Source organism: Lissotriton helveticus, chromosome 7 (assembly GCF_964261635.1).
Source record: "Lissotriton helveticus chromosome 7, aLisHel1.1, whole genome shotgun sequence".
Lineage (NCBI taxonomy): Eukaryota > Metazoa > Chordata > Amphibia > Caudata > Salamandridae > Lissotriton > Lissotriton helveticus.
In genome coordinates, this window is record NC_136068.1 from 1597852534 (window position 1) to 1597869570 (window position 17037).

Consider the following 17037-nt stretch of genomic DNA (forward strand, 5'->3'; position numbering starts at 1 on the left):
AAGCGCAGTGATCGGCCTAATCAGCTTGCCCTCAAACAGGTCTTGTGGGGACCTATATATTTGAATACCTAGATATTTGAAGGTGTTTGGTGCTACTGTAAGAGTTAGCTGCCCAAAGTTGCCTCCGAGTGCCCTCATGGCTGGAAAAAGAACGCCTGAGATTTCGTCTCATTGATAGCAAGGCCTGAGATGCGCTCAAATTGTTCGAAAATGCGAGGTAAGGGTTCCAGGTCTCCAGCTAGATTATGGGCATAGAGAGTAAAGTCATCGGCATATGCCGACATTATATCTGTTGTGTTGCCCACTCGGATCCCAATTTCTCCTGCTTCCTTCCGGAGTCGAATAGCAAGGAGCTCTAGTGCCAGCACAAAAAGCAGAAGCGACAGGGGGCAGCCCTGTCGTGGGCCTCTGCTCACTAAGTAAGGCGCAAGATGTAGGCGCCAGATAGGGCCCATGCCATGGGGGCGGTGTAAAGTAGCCTAACCCATTTCATATAATTTAGTGGAATGCCGAACCTGCCCATGGCCTGAAGCATATATTCCCAATTAGGGGTATCAAAGTTTTGGGACTGATCGATTGCAATGCACCCCGCATCCTTGGAGTTATTAGGTGTGGCCTCCATTATATGATAGAGGTGTCTTATGTTCAGGGAAATACTACGAGCTGGAACAAAACTGTTCTGGTCCGTGTGAATAAGGTGTGGTAGGAGGGAAAGCAGTCAGCGAGACAGTATTTTACTCAGAATCTTGTATTCTGTGAGTAAAAGTGACAGCAGTCGGTAACCTGACATGTCCAAGGGGTCCTTGCCCAGTTTGGGGTGTTAGGTTACCAATGCCTGCATGGTGGTGATGGGGAGGGCGCCCGCCTCCATCGCCGTCTAGTACAAACTTTCCAAGTCGGGAACCAATGTATCCGAGAAGGTGTTGTAGAACTCTGCTGGTAGGCCATCCAGACCTGGAGCCTTGTTACGTGGGAGTTCTTGGATAGCTTCTTTAATTTCTTGTTTGGTTATAGAGCCAGTCAGCTATTTTTGGTCTGCCTGTGAAATTTGGGGGTAGTGTAGGTCCAGCAGAAAAGCTTCAATGGGTTCCTCCACTGCCTCTCCGGGGGCCCCATATACTGCTTCGTAATTTTCACGGAAGTTTATGTTGTGCTGTGTGTTTACCGTGGAACCGTCTGGCTAGTGTATCTCGTGTACAGGGGTGGGGGGGGGGGCGGCGTGTCACGCGGCAGCCGTGCAAGAAACGCTCCTGATTTATCGGCCTCTGATGTGTTTCGGCACCCCCTCAAAGTCCGTTCTCCCATCCGTGATCAAGCATGTTCAAGCAAAGCGGCCCTGTAGTTGGGAATGAGACTGGTGGGGGTGTTCGACATTGTTTGCGATATGATCCTTGCTAATGTTAAGGGTGATGCTGTATGCTTACAAGTTTGTCTTTAACAACAGGCGTGTAACCCATAAACCATGCTGATATTAGGGTAGGTACGTAAAGTAAACAACAATATCTAAACTGGTATAGTTAAGGAGGACGGTTAGACATGCAAGTACAACACTTTACACGAAAGGAGAGGCCAGGAGACTCTAGGTTGATTTTTTAGAAAGTGCATTAAGCATCATATATTTAGGAAAGAAATAGACATAAATACGGTTAGATAGCAAGTACAATACTTTACATGAAAGGAGAGGCCAGGAGACTCTAGGTTGTTTTATTAGAAAGTGCATTAAGCATCATATATTTAGGAAAGAAATAGACGTAAATACGGTTAGATAGCCAGTACAATACTTTACATGAAAGGAGAGGCCAGGAGACTCTAGGTTGTTTTATTAGAAAGTGCATTAAGCATCATATATTTAGGAAAGAAATAGACATAAATAAACATACAGCTATGTCAGCACAGTGTTGTAAAAAGTTGTCATAGTTCGTGGCAGTCTCCCCCGGATTAAATCACCTACACACCGCACAAGGCTGTGGCGGTGCAACCCTCAGCATTTCGTCGCACTCTGCTGATTAGACAGGACACTATCTCGGATCCGTTCCACTAGCCTGTCTTACAAACCTCACACATACGTGGTGGTCTCCCCCGGGATCCTTCTCCCACATGCCGCGCAGGACTGTGGCGGTGCTACATTCAGTGCTGCTTCACACCTTCCCATTTAGATACGACACGATCAGCAGTTTCCCACACCGCCGCTGCCCCGCTGGTACACGGTTTCCAGTTTCTGCCACGCACTATGACAACTTTTTACAACACTGTCCTGATGATGTTCCATAGTGACTGGATCGAAACGCCGTCGACCCTTCAGCACAACTAAAGGCGCAGCCTCGGTGGTTCCACCGAATCATCACCAATTCTTTCCCCATTTTTTAATCTATGCCTGGAACCACCCTATTCACTGTATATACTTGCTCACATTAGCACATTGCGCCGTTCTCGTCCGCTGACCAAAAATTGTCACTTGCGTCACCACTTTTTGTGTCACCTACACAAACCAGCACCAAGTCCAATTCAGGTTGTACACACATTTTTGGATTACAGTGCTGATATAACTGTATGTTTATTAATGTCTATTTCTTTTCTAAATATATGATGCTTAATGCACTTTCTAAAAAATCAACCTAGAGTCTCCTGGCCTCTCCTTTCGTGTAAAGTATTGTACTTGCATGTCTAACCGTATTTATGTCTATTTCTTTCCTAAATATATGATGCTTAATGCACTTTAAAAAAAATCAACCTAGAGTCTCCTGGCCTCTCCTTTTGTGTAAAGTTTTGTACTTACATGTCTAACCGTCCTCCTTAACTATACCAGTTGAGATATTGTTGTTTACTTTACGTATGCTTACAAGTGGTGCAATGCGTGGAGGATGTGCCAGATGCAGACAAGCAACGCAAATTGCCAAAGATTATTACTAAAGCTTATAAATCCATAGGGCGTAATAGTCTGGGAATGAAACCTTTTACTCAACCACAAACTCAAGCTCAGACTCAAACACAAAGTCAACAAAAGGCCCAGACTGATAAAGATGGGCGCCCGTTCTTTCCTAAAAGGAACTGGAGAAATAAAAACAGGGGCAACAACAACAGAAGCAGGATTCGCGTGCTGGTTCACTGACACCCGAGTCTTCTGAGCGTACTTATGACTTGCGCGACTGCTTGAAAATTAAGACTCCTGACAGATTTCAAGTCCCTGATCAGCACTCTCCTCGTTCTTTACAGAACACATCTGGCTCTCAAGTCGGTGGAGGAGAACGCCAGGATCGTGGCAGAGGTCAGCCCACACAACAGGGACGAGATCAATCTTGACAGTTTGACGTTAATGCCAAACAAGAGGGTGTGCCTCATTTTAGACACCTGTATCCTACGAAGAAAGTTGCAGCTTTAACAGTGAAATATGCCTGAGACTGTGAGAAAATGTCTTCTAGACTGGACTTGGGCGGTGACTCTGCTCGACAGCACAATGGAGGTTACCATAGTGCGGGAGGCACTGAGTCCCTGTCTGAAGGTGAGAGCAACTGATACATTCATTACAGTAGAGACGCAGATGCACGAGTTACCCCCGGATAGACTCTATGAAATAGTCTTCCAAATTGAAGGTGGTATAGAGCGTACAATCACAGCGGTTTTCTGGGAAAATCTCACCTTTTTATATGACATTTTGTTAGCAGAGGCAGATTGGCCATCTCCATTTGTGTTAACCGCTCCCAAAGGGGAAGACGTGATACTTCCAAGTTTTTCGCGTTATGTCCCTGTGGAACATGCAAAAGCTTTTGCAGCCAAATGGGTTTTGGCACTTGCCCCAGCAGTGTCTCTCATCTCTCCCTATCAACTTCCTCACATGTAGTTTGTTTGTTTTGTAGTGCATCTCATACAAGTGTAGGGCGTTGGACCACTTTACATCACACACACAAATACAGGGACAAAGAATCATACGTGTATAAATCAGTGTACAGAAAATGTTACATAAAACAAAGTGTCCTTGGTCTGGGGAAGCATCAGGTCAGTGGCTAAAGTTGACTTTACTGATAAGAATATATTTCTACCCAAACAAACCTTTATTTAGTAAAATTAGGATAATGAAAGGCTGTAAAAAACATAACTTTCTAACCTAGATTACAATTGTAACTTATGAACTGCACAGTAACAAAAGGATCTCTGTGACAAAAACCGTAACCCACATAAAATACTGTTCTGTGGTCTGCACAATACACACTCTTTACAGCAGGCATTTTAACCGTCTGCGCTACCTTAGATGAATCAAACTACCAATAGACAACACTCTGCTCTCTCTCCAGCAGGTACATTCATCACCAGAGTTATCTTGGCACTTTTATTGTTGTCTGAAAACTGTTGGATATATAAGGAACTCAGCAGTGCTTTTAAAAATGCTGCACTGCTATTAAACCACCCCCAGTAAGAAAAGCAGCCCCCACCCTTCCAGCCTCCAGGGGAAACGCCCAATGCCTGGGCCGGCCAGTCCTGCCTTGTATCTATGGATGTGCCTTAGGATGGTGGGCTGCAGGGACAACAGTGCTACACTCTGACATTTGTTTCTGTCTCAGGCCTGCAAAAATTGTAACAGCTCTGTCGAGTAGCATCTGTTTGCCACATTTTACTACTGTGATCTCTGTAATCCCTTTCTAGAGACTCTTCCCTCCTCCATCTCTTGTTTTTACTCATCCCAAACCTCATCTTACTACTATGATCTCCCATATACCACTTTCTAGACTATTCCTTCTTCTATCCCTCCATTATCCTATTCAATACGACTAACGGATTCACATGAATCCGCACAAATGACCTCAAATTTTCCTATACTAATCCACCACTTATCCTTTTGGGTTCTGGAACAGCATGCTACTCATTGAAAAGCGCTTTGACGCCTCATCATGGGTAGTAAGCACTATATAAATACAATTACATCCACCAGCTCATCTGGCTCCAGCTGGCACTAATCCTCTGTATTCCAACATGGCTCATGTGTGCCCACTACAGTGGGGTGCAGCCCCAGGCCTTACCTCCTGCCTCCGATATGAGCTGCTGAGGAAGCCCTGGTAGCGGGCCCGGAGGTACTGCCCCAGTTCGAACTGCTGCCGCATCCCCTCCTGGAGGTGAGAGAAGGACAAGGTCACAAGGATGACAGCGAATCGGAACTGTGCATAAATACACCGGACACACACCTCAAGCTCCAGGGTTTGTTGCCTTGATGGGCTAAGCATCTATCTTTCATGTACGCTGCATGCAAAAGAAACTATAGAATTTATATACAGACTACCGGCAAATACACACAGATATCAGATACAACAGGGGTCTGAGGTAGATGTTGAACAAGAGACGGGGGATAACGGGGCCTTGAAAGACGTGTGCGGATGAGGTGAAGAAGAGAAGGATGAAATGGGTTGGAAGTAAGTCCAGATCTTGCTTCGAGCTCTGATGTCACAGAGGCATAGGTAGGAGGACAAACCGTATCAAAGGGTCCTGCAACAATATTAAAAGCATGTTCTCGACTACCTATACATCAGCAAGGTAGGTATGTATAGATAAATATAGATTTACTATTCTTCACGGCACATGTACATACCGTGAAGAAAGAAGAAGACCGTTTGGTCGAAACGCGTCACCAATAAACGCAATTTTGAACACGGACCCTGGTGTGCGAGTCGTTTGTGTGGTTCCTGGGAGGAAGAAACTCTGTTTGGGAGCCCTTTCAATCATATATATACATATATATATATATATATATATATATATATATATATATATATGTTACTCATGGAGACTACCTGACATCTTGCACTTGATACTGTTATAGGGCAATATTTTATCACTCAGTATTGTGACATACATCAAAATTTGATGAGAGCCCGTGGCAGGTATACAGAGTCCTTTTGATAAGACAGTATTGTAGTTACAGGGATGTTAGTACCAATGCAGAGGACCACACAGTGTTAAGATTTCAGGATGCAAGCAAATACAAATGTGCATCCCTTACAGTTCAGGAAAAGACTACAGGTAGAAGGCTCTCTAATCAATTAATTTTCATGTGGGAGCTCTTTACTACTACTTCTACTTTCATAATTGTCGACCCTAAACCAAAGTGTCAACTATCCTTAACCGAGTGTCACCTACGGTAAACAGTCAAAATATCGACTACAAAATATCGAATGGACATAATATCGAGTTTTAAATATAGAATGGACAAATTATCGAATGGACAGAATATAGACATCAAAAATATCGTTTTAAAGGTAAGTAATGTAATATCGAATGTTAAAAATATAGAAAGTTAAAATATCGAAGTATATATAGGTTATTAAAATTATCGAATTTTTAATAATATCGAATTTTTGTATAGTGTTTTTTATGTTATATGTGTGAAAAATGTGTATTTATGTTATAATTTATTTTAATTAATTAATTTAGTTTTTTAAATTTTTGCGTAATTTAATTCTGTAGCGGGTTGTGGGTTTATAGGGGAATAGGGTGGGAAGTAATTTAATTATAATTAATTAAATATGTAAATTTTTTTATTGGTATTCATTTTTAATGAATAGTTAATAAATTCATATTTGGTAATTAATTAAATTTTAATTGGCAATTGATTTTAATTAATTGATTAATTGTTAATTATGTTAATTTTACTAATTTATTTTCTGTAGCGGGTTGTGGGTGTATAGGGGAATAGGGTGGGAAGTAATTTAATTATAATTATTTAAATATGTAAATTTATGTATTGGTATTCATTTTTAATTAATTGTTAATTAATTTATATTTGGTAATTAATTACATTTTAACTGGCAATTAATTTTAATTAATTGATTAAGTGCTAATTATGTTAATTTTACTAATTTATTTTCTGTAGCGGGTTGTGGGTTTAATAGGGGAATAGGGTGGGAAGTAATTTATTTATAATTAATTAAATAAATCAATTTATTTAATTTGAATTAATTGTTAATTAATTTTTAAATGGTAAATTATTAATTGTTAATTTGTAATTAATTTGTATTAATAGGTAAATAATAATAATTAATTTTAATTCGTACTTTTAATTGATTAATTATTATATTATATTAAATTGGTAATTACTTTTAATTAATTTGTTATAGATATTAATTTATATTTTTTTAAATAATATATGAAGTATTTAATTTCCCTACTGTTGCACTCTCTGGAGTGGGAATAGTAATTTTTACCACTATGCTATCCAACGCTTTCCCTACTGTTGCACTCTTTGGAGTGGGAATAGTAATTTTAACCCCTACGCTATCCAATGCTTTCTCTACTATTGCACTCTTTGGAGTGGGAATACTAATTTTAACCCCTACGCTATCCAACGCTTTCCCTACTGTTGCACTCTTTGGAGTGGGAATAGTAATTTTTTACCTCTACGCTATCCAACGTTTTCCCTACTGTTGCACTCACTGGAGTGGGAATAGTAATTTTTACCCCTAAGCTATCCAACGCTTTCCCCACTGTTGCACCCACTGGAGTGGGAATAGTAATTTTTACCTCTACGCTATCCAACGCTTTCCCTACTGTTGCACTCACTGGAGTGGGAATAGTAATTTTTACCCCTAGCTATCCAATGCTTTCCTCACTGTTGCACCCACTGGAGTGGGAATAGTAATTTTTACCTCTACGCTATCCAACGCTTTCTCTACTGGTGCACTCACTGGAGTGGGAATAGTAATTTTTACCCCTACGCTATCCAACGCTTTCCCTACTGTTGCACCCACTGGAGTGGGAATATTTATTTTATTTAAGCAGTTTTATAACGCGCTCTATTACTACCAGAGTATCCTGGCGCGAGAAAAAAGAGAAGAACAAGCATGTGGCCAAAAAATACAGAAAGTGGTCAGAGAACTAAAATGCAGATCTAAAAAGGTGCGTTTTCAAAGCTTTCTTAAAAGAGACAAAGTTCTGCATCGATCTCAAGAACAGCGGCAGAGTGTTCCAGGCTGAAGCTGCCAGGACGGCAATTGACTGGCCGCTAAGGTGAGCGCGCCGAAAGCGGGGTATCTTCAGAAAATTCCCATCCGCTGAACGTAAAGATCGAGTAGGAATATACCGGCTGAATCTTTTTTTCAGGTAAGCAGGCCCAAGATCGTTAACTGCTTTGAATGCAAATGTTATGATTTTAAAAGTAATCCTTTGAGGCACCGGCAGCCAGTGTAATTCCTTCAGATGACTGCGTACGCTCTCTCTGCTAGGCACATTGCACAAAAGTCTTGCCGTCGCATTTTGGATGATCTGTAATCTGGCGACAAGAAAGGCCGGTGTGCCACTAAGCAGAGAGTTGGCATAGTCGAGCCGAGAAAGAATTAGAGCCCTTGCAACCGACTCTCTTGCAGCTGAAGGAAGATAAGGAAAGAACTTTCGCATGGCCCTAAGGGATCCGAAGCACACCCCCGTAAGTTTTTGTATGTGTGCCTCGAATCTCAGATCCTCTCCAAACCAAACTCCCAGGTTCTTAGCCGGGATGGTAACTGAGCTTGGCAGGGGAAAATCTGAGGGCCACAGTAGTTCTCTGAAATTAGGTGGAAAATGTCCATACAGTAGAATTTCAGTTTTGTCTTCGTTGCATTTCAATTGAGCTGTAGCCAACCAATTAAAAACCGAAGAAAGACAGGACCGAATGACCTCCGTGTTGAGTGCTGTATCAGGCCATGTAAATAATAACTGCGTATCATCTGCATACACGATAATTTTGGCCCCCATTTGTTCCGCCAGCACTATAAGCGGAGTAAGGTACACATTAAAAAGTAGGGGGCTCAAAGTAGACCCCTGGGGGACCCCTGTAATAAGTGGCTTAACCGAAGAGGAAAAAGGGGGAACCCAAACTTGCTGAGACCTGTCGGACAGAAAAGATTTCACCCATTCTAGTGCAGACCCCAGCACCCCAATCTCAGCCAATCTAGTCAGAAGAAGTGAGTGCGGGACAGTGTCAAATGCGGCAGAGAGGTCCAATAAAATTAGAGCTGCTCTGCCGCCACTGTCCAAACACTGCCTGATTGCCTCCGTGATCTCCACCAGAGCTGACTCCGTGCTATGTGCTGCACGAAAGCCCGACTGGGCAGGATGGAGGGCCTCCGAGGATTCCACAAAGGCATTCAGCTGACGAAAGGCAAGTTTCTCTCCAATTTTAGCCATGGCTGGAAGCAGGGAAATGGGTCTGTAGTTGCCCGGTAAATCAGGGTCAGCCCCCGTCTTCTTCAAAAGGGGAAGAAGCTTTGCCTGTTTCCATTCCAAGGGCACCTCAGAAGTATTAAAAGAAAGGCCAATTATTTGCGCAGCCTCCGATGCCACTGATTCAGCAGCTGCCGCCAACACCCGAGCTGGGCATAAATCATCAGGGGCACCAGATCTCAGAGACTTAATCACAGACAGGGTGTCAGCCACAGAGGGGGGGTAAATCTGTCCATGATATGAATAGGTGGTACTATAGGTCTAATAATATCACCAATCCTATTCTCATAGTCATTTTTACCTCTACGCTATCCAACGCTTTCCCTACTGTTGCACTCACTGGAGTGGGAATAGTAATTGTTACCCCTATGCTATCCAACGCTTTCCCTACTGTTGCACTCTTTGGAGTGGGAATAGTAATTTTAACCCCTACGCTATCTAACGCTTTCCCTACTGTTGCACTCTTTGGAGTGGGAATAGTAATTTTTACCCCTACGCTAGCCAACGCTTTCCGTACTGTTGCACTCTTTGGAGTGGGAATAGTAATTTTAACCCCTACGCTATCCAACGCTTTCCCTACTGTTGCACTCTTTGGAGTGGGAATAGTAATTTTTACCCCTACGCTATCCAACGCTTTCCCTACTGTTGCACTCTTTGGAGTTGGAATAGTAATTTTTACCTCTACGCTATCCAACGCTTTCCCTACTGTTGCACTCACTGGAGTGAGAATAGTAATTTTTACCCCTACGCTATCCAACGCTTTCCCCACTATTGCACCCACTGGAGTGGGAATAGTAATTTTTACCTCTACGCTATCCAGCGCTTTCCCTACTGTTGCACTCACTGGAGTGGGAATAGTAATTTTTACCCCTACGCTATCCAACGCTTTCCCTACTGTTGCACTCTCTGGAGTCGGAATAGTATTTTTTACACTTCTGCTATCATACGGTAATAATATTGGATATTATTTAATTATATTATGCTACTATATATATATGTTTTAACAAATATTATTGTAAAACATTTTTTTATAACTTTCATTAATTATTTATATATTCTAAGTTAATTTAAGTATTTTTAAGTATATTTTAGTAATTAATTTTTAATATTAATTTAATTTAACACTGTTTTTAATAAAGTCGATATTTTATGAACTATATTTTTGTAAACGATATTTTGTACTCGATATTTTTGTACTTACCTGTTTGTAGATACAAACTCGATATTCTATCTGTCGATATTTTGTCATCGATATTTTTGCTAGTCGATATTCTGTCCCTCGATATTATGTCAGTGATCCGTCACCTACACTTAAACCATAGAGCTGTCTACCCATAGACCAGAGAGATATCTACCTTAAACCCAGATTCATCTACCCTTAAATGCTAGTGTCGTCTACCCTTAAACCCTAGTGTCACCTACCCTTAAACCCCACTGTCATCTACCCTTAAAGCAGTGTCGATATTCCCAAACCGCACAGTAGTCTATGCCTAAACATCAGTGTCTTCTACCCTTAAACACCAGTACCACCTACCCTTAAACCCCAGGATAGTCTACTGTGTTGTTGACCCTTAAACCCTTAATCCTTAGTGTCTTCTACCTTTATACCCGAGTCTTCTACCTTTCAATCAATCAACCAGGGATTTGTGAAGCTTGTTACTCAGCCGGGAGGGCCTCAAGGTGCTGTGGGGCGGGGGGGCACGTGCAGTTCCGATCCAGGTCTTGAGGTTCTTCCTGAAAGTATGCAGCATGGGGAAATGTCTACGTTAAACCCCTGATTTGTCTGCCCTTAAACACTAGTGTCATCTACTGTTAAATCCCAGTGTCATCTACTCTTAAACTCCAGAGTAGTCTACTGTGTTGTCGACCCTTATTCCTTAGTGTCTTATACCTTTATACCTGAGTCTTCTACCTTTGAACCCCAGATCAGTCTGCCCTTCAACACTAATGTTGTCAGGAACGAGCTGGTTGCGCCTGCCGAAGGTATAAAACTACAAATCCCAAGATGCTTAGCGGTGGAGGCGCGGTTAAATAGAAGCAACGCGCACTTCCGCGTGTACGCAATTCAGTGTTCCAGGCCGCGTCGGTTGGATTCCAAGACGCGAGGACTCGAGTGTTGGAAGTAGCTTTTCGAGGGCAAGGGAGAGGATTCAGCCGGCAGGGAACCAGCAACCTCGAAGACACATCACAGCAAGGTACGGAGAGAGGAGTCGAGTGACGGCTCTGTCTCTCATTGTCACAGGCATATTGAGCACGAAGAGGGAACTTCCGTGAAGGAACGGAACCGCCCTTTTGCTCGGTTCGTACTGGTACAGAGCTTTCTACAGCCGCTTCATATCTCCGGACGGAGGAGCCGCACTGGCTTTCACTTTCAGCATTTGCCGAAGAGTGCTTATTTGGGAAGCGTGTTGATCCCCCGTGAGGAGGAGCGCTATTAGTGTTTGTTTGGATCATAATTTACTTCACAGGACAGCGTGTTTTATGGAAACGAGTATAAGGACAATCTGAGACTTTGGAAGAGGGAATTTACTTTATAGAGCGTTTACTACGAGACTTCCCTGAATTATAGTACTGTGTTACACATACAGAATCAGAGCATATATGTTTGGCATACGTTTCTGGGTATACTAAGAAGCTTGCTGGTTACTTCGGTTTTGGAGAGGACCTATGATTTGTACATTAATTCATTGCCTATGGTTCGGAGTCTAAAGGTAATTAAGGTTTAGTGAGACCTAAACGAGAGTAGCAGTAAATGTGTATGGAGTGTGTTAATGTTGTCTGCTTATGTATTACAGAGCCTTTGTCCCTGCAGTCCCCTTCCGCCCTTTATCCCCTGCCTGATCTGACTAGAACTCTGTGTATTACAGTCGGAGTTCGGAACAATCTGGAAGCGGAACCCTTATAGCATCTTCCTGACCCTGAGGAGCGTGAAGATCTTGACAGAATTGCGCACCCAAGAAAGGTTGCTCCTCCTGGTCAGGTCGGTGACTATAATGATGACGCTTGAGGATGTGATGCAGGTGTTGGAGGCATTACAGCAAGAACTAGCCTCATCACGTTTAGAAACGGCTGCGTTGAGGGAACGGGTGGATAGGACCAATAGGAATCCCTTTGACGCTAGCACCGCAGCGGTGCCTCCTATACAGGTCACGGTAGCCCCTCCCATTCCCTTGGCTACCCCTGAGGGATATATGGGAGATCCCCACAAGGTTCAGGTGTTCCTTACGCAGATTCTGCTGCATTTCTCCTGTCGACCTTCTTCGTTTCCAACCAATCATTCAAGAGTGGCTTTTGCCATTTCATACCTTAGCGGAGACACAGCCAACTGGGCCGTACCGTTAGTGCGCAACAATGACGCAGTGCTATCAGACAGGGACGCCTTCAGGAGCGAGTTTGAAGGGGTGTTTGATAGAAGAACAACCTCTTTCAGTGCTGACAAACAGTTATTATCTTTGAAGCAAGGACGGGGGGATCTGGTTACATACCTCACCAACTTCAACAGGTTGGTGGCAGAGGCGGCCTGGCCCGAGGAAAAGCGCATATCGCTTTTCTACCAAGGCCTGTGTGGAGAGCTTAAGGATGTAATAGCAAGAATTGATCCTCAACCCTGCATGTGTGCGGATTTGGTCAGTCTGTTGTTGCGTCTGGATGGGGCATACATGACAGAGGTGGAGAGAAGGGCCCAAAAAAGGAGACATCACAAGGAGAGACAGGAGGGGAACCAATGGAGATTGGGGCAGTACGGGCTCCTTTGTCACGTACAGAAAGAGAGACACGTCACACCCAGGGTCTATGTATGTATTGCGGCAAAAGAGGCCACTATGTGCTTGAATGTCATATGAAACCCAAGACGCAAGCCCCTTCTTTTAGGACCAAAAGAGCAGTGGTCTCCAAAGTTGGGGTAGACGGAGGTCTTCCTGAGTATGAACCCAAGGAGGAGAACGCGGGAATGAAGATACCCTCTCTTGCGTCTGACCTTCCGTCAGCCACAGAGGCCCATATAGTGCTACAAGGAGGCTTGGTTGTGGGGTCCCAAGTACATCAGGTGCTGGCCATGTTAGATTCAGGAGCCACTGGCAACTTCATTGACAGTGGGTTGGTCCATCTGTTGTCCATAGTGGTAGTAGCACGGAAGATTCCCGAAGAAGTGGTGGCGATGGACGGGAAGCCGCTAAAATCAGGAAAGATCACTGTACATACAGAGGAGATGAGACTGGTTCTATCAGTGGACGGGAAGCAACACTCTGAAGATATAGTGCTCAACATCATTGATGCACCGCAGTATGAAATTATCTTAGGGATGCCTTGGTTTTGTAAGCACAATCCAGAGGTGAACTGGGCAGACAGGGCGGTGAGGTTTTGATCAGAGGCTTCTAGAGTACACTGCCTGACGCCCTGGTGTGTTGCGACAGTGGTCGAAAAAGAGGTTAGTCTACCCGTAGAATATCAGGCTTTTGGGAGTATCTTTAACAAAGCAAAGGCAGAGACACTTCCCCCTCATAGAAGATACGACTGTCGGATCGACTTGATAGACGACAGAGTGCTTCCATCATGTAGGGTATATGCGTTGTCTGAGCTCGAAACTGTGCATCTTCGGGCGTATCTAGACAACTACGTTAAATTGGGGTTCATCTGCCCAAAAGGGCTATGCATGTCTGAACGCAAAGTTCAAGCGGTGTTAGAATGGCCCAAGCCCAAGAACATCAGGGATGTGCAGAGTTTTCTATGGTTCGCGAACTTTTACAGACGTTTTATCAGCGAATACTCTTTGAAAGTAGTTCCCATCACGCGTCTGTTAAGAAAAGGAACAATCTTTGCTTGGGATACAGAGGCAGACAGAGCTTTCGAAGTGTTAAAGAGAGCATTCACCATGGCCCCGGTGCTGAGGCACCCTCAATTAGAAGCGCCTTTCATAGTGGAGGTGGATGCATCAGACATGGCAATAGGCGCAGTTCTTTCTCAGAGAGATAAGGAGACGGGTAGGCTGCATCCCGTGGCTTATTTGTCCAAAAAACTGGACATCGCAGAAATCAATTACACCATAGCTGAGAAGGAACTCTTATCCATAAAGAAGGCTTTTCAAGAATGTCGGCCGTATCTGTTGGGAGCCCGTCATCTGGTCACAGTGTATACCGACTACCGCAATCTGCAATACATGCAGTCAGCCTGTCATCTCACACAGAGGCCGATGAGGTGGACTCTCTTCTTTGCGGAATACGATTTCCACATCACCTTCCGACCCGGAGTAGACAATCGCAAGGCAGACGCCTTATCTAGACAAGAAAGCACAGAGGAACCGGAAGCCCATGCACCTATGGCTATTATCCCAAAGGAGAACGTGACTTGCGTGGTAACCGCGGATGAGTCCCTGAGAGAAGTCCGCAAAAACAGATCGGCTGAAAAATGGGAGAAATGGGCTGAAGGTGCGGAGGGGCGAACCGTGAGAGACGGCTTCCCCTTCGTTCAGGACAAATTGTATCTGCCTACCCAGGAGTTACAAAGGAAGGCGTTTCATTGGTGCCATCAGTCGCCTTTAGCTGGTCATCCGGGGATTAAGAAAACCATCGTACTATTACAGCGCCAATTCTGGTGGCGGTCCGGGGAAACTCATGCCTATGCCCACACCTCCCTATCCGTGGCACACCATCAGTCTCGACTTCATCACGGGGCTGCCAAGGGAGGTGGACAAGTCGACTGTGCTGGTAGTGGTCGACAGCCTGACCAAGATGGGTCACTTTGTGCCTTGTAGGAACTTACCCACAGCGGGTCAGACAGCCCAATTGTTGTTGAGAGAAATAGTCCGTCTTCATGGGCTGCCAACGGTGGTAGTGTCAGACAGAGGCCCTCAGTTTGTGGCTAGCTTTTGGAGAACATGGTGCATGCCCTACGAATAGAGGCAGCGGTGTCCACCTAGTTTCACCCCCAAACTGATGGGCAAACAGAAAGGCTCAACCAGACCTTGAAGAAATACTTGCGTTGTTACTCAGAGGACGCCCAGGAATCATGGGTCTCATTGCTTTGGTTGGCGGAGCTCTCGTACAACAATGCGGTGCATAGCTCCATCGGAATCTCATCTTTTATGGCCAACTTTGGATATGCAGCAAAGGTTCTCCCGGTGGAAGTTCCGGCAGCGGTGAAGGATCAACCAACAGTCCAGGTCCACATTGAAGCCTTGTTACGAATACACAAGAAACTTACTGGTCATCTGCGCTGGGCAAAGCTGGTCTACAAGAAATGGGAGGATCGAGAAGGGTGGAAGGGCCTGAATACAAGGTGGGGGAACGTGTATGGCTATCCACTAAGAACATCCGGTTCAAGCTCAGGAGTGTGTTCTATCCTCGCTTTATTGGTGCTTACGAAGTGGTCCGGAAAGTAAACCCTGTGGCATACAAACTCCGGCTGCCGGGGAGTCTGAGAATACACCCGGTGTTTCACTGCAGCCTGTTGAAACCGGCCGGGCCCGCAAGAAGAAGAACCCCTACTCCAATTCTCACGAATGATGGGGTGGAGTACGAGGTGAGGAGGATTCTTGACTCGCAATATCGCCGGGGGCCTTTGTGGTTTCTGGTCTCCTGGAAGGGGTATTCGGAGGAGGAAGACTCCTGGGTGCCCGGCAGCGACGTGCATGCCCCGCTTGCGGTTCGTTCCTTCTACGACAGGTTTCCGGGAAAGCCAGGTTCTAGGAGGCGCAGGGGAGGGGGGCCTACTGTCAGGAACTAGCTGGTTGCGCATGCCGAAAGTATAAAACTACAAATCCCAGGATGCTTAGCGGTGGAGGCGCGGTTAAATAGAAGCAAAGCGCACTTCCGCGCGTGCGCAATTCAGTGTTCCAGGCCGCGTCGGTTGGATTCCAAGACGCGAGGACTCGAGTGTTGGAGGTAGCGGTTCGAGGGCAAGGGAGAGAATTCACCCGGCAGGGAACCAGCAACCTCGAAGACACATCACGGCAAGGTAGGGAGAGAGGAGTCGAGGGACGGCTCTGTCTCTCATTGTCACTTGCTTATTGAGCACGATGAGGGAACTTCCGTGAAGGAACGGAACCGCCCTTTTGCTCGGTTCGTAGTGGAACAGAGCTTTCTACAGCCGCTTCATATCTCCAGACTGAGGAGCCGCACTGGCTTTCACTTTCAGCATTTGCCAAAGAGTGCTTATTTGGGAAGCGTGTTGATCCCCCGTGAGGAGGAGCGCTATTAGTGTTTGTTTGGATCATAATTTACTTCACAGGACAGCGTGTTTTATGGAAACGAGTAGAAGGACAATCTGAGACTTTGGAAGAGGGCATTTACTTTATAGAGCGTTTACTACGAGACTTCCCTGAATTATAGTACTGTGTTACACATACAGAATCAGAGCATATATGTTTGGCATAGGTTTCTGGGTATACTAAGAAGCTTGCTAATTACCTCGGTTTTGGAGAGGACCTATGATTTGTACATGAATTCATTGCCCATGGTTCTGAGTCTAAAGGTAATTAAGGTTTAGTGAGACCTAAACGAGAGTAGCAGTAAATGTGTATGGAGTGTGTTAATGTTGTCTGCTTATGTATTGCAGAGCCTTTGTCCCTGCAGTCCCCTTCCATCCTTTATCCCCTGCCTGATCTGACTAGAACTCTGTGTATTACAGTCGGAGTTCGGAACGATCTGGAAGCGGAACCCTTATAGCATCTACCTGACCCTGAGGAGCGTGAGGATCTTGACAAATGTCTTCTACCTTTAAACCTATGAGTAGTCCCCACTTAAGTGAATGTTACCTACTGTGTTGCCTACCTTTAATATTTAATGTCTTCTAACCTTAAACCTCTGTCTTCTACCCTTAAACTCCAGAGTTGTCTACCCTTAAACCCCAGAGTCATCTACC

The 17037-nt window shown here is 44.6% G+C and overlaps 1 protein-coding gene across 5 annotated transcripts in view; it reads right to left on the reverse strand.

Moving 5' to 3' along the window:
- Positions 1-17037, reverse strand: part of LOC144770568 (testicular acid phosphatase homolog) — a 206595-nt gene that overhangs the window by 153055 nt on the left and 36503 nt on the right. For all 5 annotated transcript variants that reach the window (XM_078655204.1, XM_078655202.1, XM_078655201.1 and 2 more), the window contains one exon: positions 5013-5099. In XM_078655204.1, coding sequence (XP_078511330.1) covers positions 5013-5093 — 81 coding nt within the window. In that variant the 5' untranslated portion in view covers positions 5094-5099. The remainder of the gene's footprint in view (positions 1-5012; positions 5100-17037) is intronic.